The sequence below is a fragment of the Portunus trituberculatus genome, chromosome 46 (assembly GCF_017591435.1).
Source record: "Portunus trituberculatus isolate SZX2019 chromosome 46, ASM1759143v1, whole genome shotgun sequence".
Lineage (NCBI taxonomy): Eukaryota > Metazoa > Arthropoda > Malacostraca > Decapoda > Portunidae > Portunus > Portunus trituberculatus.
Genome location: NC_059300.1, coordinates 17,646,285 through 17,649,638, shown reverse-complemented (window position 1 = coordinate 17,649,638; position 3,354 = coordinate 17,646,285). Strand labels below are relative to the sequence as shown.

Here is a 3,354-nt window from a genome sequence, read left to right as displayed (position 1 = left end):
TTCTACTTATTTTTAAATTTATTATACTGGAATTAGGAGACATGCGGCTCAGAATAAAATTTATACTACTGTTCACAATCCTTAAAACTGAATGCTTAAATGTTAGAATTGCTCTACATTAGCTAACAGTATCAGCGGTGTCAAACTCACGGTCCATGTGACAAATTTGGCCCTTGGGAAATGATTCACTGAAGCCTTCAAAATTACAACTTCACCTGACCAAATGCCACCCTGAGTATGCTAGGAAGGAAAAGGATTTTTTCAAGAGGAAAGCTGATGAACTGAAGAGGCAAAAACTTGATGCGACTGGTAGCTTCCAAGAGAAGAGAGGGAACATCGTGGAAGCATCATACAGAGTGGCTTATTTAGTAGCACGGAAGAAAAAGCCACACACAATTGCTGAAGAATTGATCCTACCTTGTGCAAAAGAAATGGTTAGACTGATTCTTGGAGCAGAAGCAGCACAGAAACTAAGTGATGTATCTCTTTCGAATAATACTATCCAGCGAAGAATCAGGGACATGTCAGGTGATGTGAAAGATCAGATTATTGAAGAGATAAAAGCATCCCCCATTTTTGCTATACAGGTCGATGAATCCACTGATGTAGCAATGGCGTGCCAGCTGTTGGTATACTGCCGATACCTGTTCAAAGGCATAATAAAGGAGGAATTTCTTTGCTGTCAAAATCTTGAAACATCAAGTACGGCCACTGATGTGATGAATGCTGTGTCATCGTTTTTTGACAAGCATGGTTTGAGTTGGAATAATCTTGTTGGAATCACAACTGATGGAGCTCCAGCCATGCTTGGGTCGAGGTCGGGTTTCCAAGCAAAAGTAAAATCCAAAGCACCAAATGCAGTTGGTGTGCACTGCTTCATTCATCGGGAGGCTCTGGCTTCTAAATCGCTTCCTTCTGGGCTTCTCACAATTTTCACTGGTATTGTCAAGGTCGTGAACTATGTGAAAACTCTGCCCTCAACACGAGACTGTTCCAGCAACTGTGTCATGACATGGAATCCGAGCATAGTTCCTTGCTCTTTTATACATCCGTCAGGTGGTTGTCTGCAGGAGATTTTGTCCCGCTTCTTCTCTCTTCGCCAGGAAGTTGAAATGTTTCTTGATGTACAGAAAAATGTGACCTGTTGGAGATATTGAAATCAGAACACTTTGAGCTCCGCCTTGCTTATCTTGTGGACATATTTGAAATCTTCAACCAGCTGAACTTGAGACTCCAAGGAAAGGATTCAAACTTGCTCAGCCACTGTGACTCAATACATGCATTTTGGCCAAATTGGAGCTGTATAAGAAGAGAGTGAGTGTAGGAAAATTTATGATGTTTCCATCATTGAATGAAGTTCTTGCTGATGGTCAGCTTTCAAGTACCTTGTCCAAGGAAATCATGGACCACTTGTCTCAGCTAGATGATGAATTTCGCCGTTACTTTCCTGACTTGAGCCCTCAGCATGCAGGATTAGCAAAAAATCCTTTCTTATGTCAGGTTGATGATGTGTTAGAAGACGCACAAGAAGAGTTCATTGAGCTTCTCCATGATTCAACAGCCAAGAATGTGTTCCAGTCAAACTCCTTGTCTAGCTTCTGGTGTTCAATGATGGAATCATATCCAAAAATAAGTGATCTGGCAGTTCGAGTTCTTTTGCCTTTTGCTTCAACCTACCTGTGCGAAAGTGGGTTTTCTTCATTACTTGCAATAAAAACAAAATCAAGGAACAAGCTGTCTGTGGAAGATGACTTGAGGTGTGCACTGGCTGCCACTGAGCCAAGGATTCATGAGCTGGTTGCTCAAAACAACCACAAAAGTCCCATTGAGAAATATAAAGTGACATACTTTTTCGCAACCAATGAAAAGTTTCATTCACTGCTGTTTTGTGATTTTTTGTTGTATTCATACAGTTTTTGTGATTCTTTTTATTCATACATGTGCTTGCAAGCTCAAAAAAGGGCAAATATTATAAAGATAGTTTTTGCACACAATACCTACAACTATAACAACATTAACATAACATTTTTCCTATGTGTTTTACTTAAATCAAAAAGTGCTGAACGGAATGTTTTCTGATTTCATATAAATAGGCCTACATCTTAATCAGCATAACAATGGAAGGCATTTTACATTAATATATTCATTTCTTGCAGAAAAATCTTTTATTAATTTTCTTGGCTTAACCTATTTCGTTGTAGGGGGTCCACAGGTGAAACAATGACTGGAAAAGGGGGAACGGGACAAATAAGGTTGGGAACCGCTGCTGTAGTTGTTGTTGTTCTTGTTACTGATATTATTATTGTCATCATTATCATTGTTACTATCATCATTATTATTGTTATTATTATTATTATTATCATTATTATTATCATTATTCAATCAATCAATCATGGGGTCATACGCCAGGGGCGTGTCGCCCCGCCTACCCTATGGCGCCACTCCAGGCGGTCACACCTCACGAGTCTCCATGTAGGCTCCCTTCCCATGCCAAGTAACTCCCAGCAGGAGGCATCGACTTGCTACAGCCATGAGTTCTGTAAACGTCAGCTTGCCTTCTTCCATGCTGGGTTATCCCTTTCAGAAACAACCCAATATGCAGGATCGGCTTCAGGGTAGCGTGCCACATGCCAATACAGTCGCAGTTGGCGGTGACAGACTATGCTGGTAATCGGCCTCGAATCAGTGTCACGGAGCAACCACTGATGTGACACAAAATCGTACCAGTGGTACGCCATGATCATACAAAGGCATCGAGTACCAAAGACATCAATTCCTTCTTCAGTTCAGTGTCCATGTCTCACAACCATGGAATAAGACAGGGATCACCAGCGACTTGAAGATCCGAATCTTTGTCCGTCTGCACAGGTACCGACAACGCCAAATACTCGTGTTGAGCGAGTCCATAACGCCATGAGCCAGGCCAATCCTCCGTACAACTTCCTGGCTCGACCCACCGTCGTATGTGAAATTTTCTGAGATCTCAATATCCTCACCACACACATGGACAGACTTTACTGTTTCATCAAGTAAGCCTCCAAACACCTGAACCTTGGTCTTGAGCCAAGAGATCTGAAGTCCCAGGGCTTCGCCTCCTCGTGCAGTGCCTCTAGAGCCATTACCAGAACCTCCAGTGACTCAGCAAAGATTACTGCATCATCAGCAAAAACAAAATCTGTAATCTCAGTATTGCCGACAGATGCTCCACAATGACTTTGGTCTACAACTCTGCCTAGTACCCAGTCCTTGCAAATGTTGAAAAGTGATGGAGCAAGCACACATCCCTGCCTCACTCCCGTATTCACAGGGAAGAAGCTGGACATGCCACCTCCACATTTCACAGCACTCACAGTC

General features: G+C 42.2%; 2 protein-coding genes across 2 annotated transcripts; both read left to right on the top strand.

The window, feature by feature from the left end:
- The first annotated feature begins 431 nt into the window (after window positions 1-431).
- LOC123519741 (zinc finger BED domain-containing protein 5-like) lies at window positions 432-1,157 on the top strand. Its single transcript, XM_045281245.1, has one exon. The coding sequence runs from the start codon at window positions 432-434 to the stop codon at window positions 1,155-1,157; it is 726 nt and encodes a 241-aa protein (XP_045137180.1).
- A 178-nt stretch (window positions 1,158-1,335) lies between these two features.
- On the top strand, window positions 1,336-2,711 carry LOC123519740 (protein ZBED8-like). The gene is made up of 2 exons (XM_045281244.1): window positions 1,336-1,757; window positions 2,603-2,711. Exons 1-2 carry the CDS (start codon window positions 1,336-1,338, stop codon window positions 2,709-2,711), a joined length of 531 nt encoding a protein of 176 aa, XP_045137179.1.
- The last annotated feature ends 643 nt before the right edge of the window (window positions 2,712-3,354 follow it).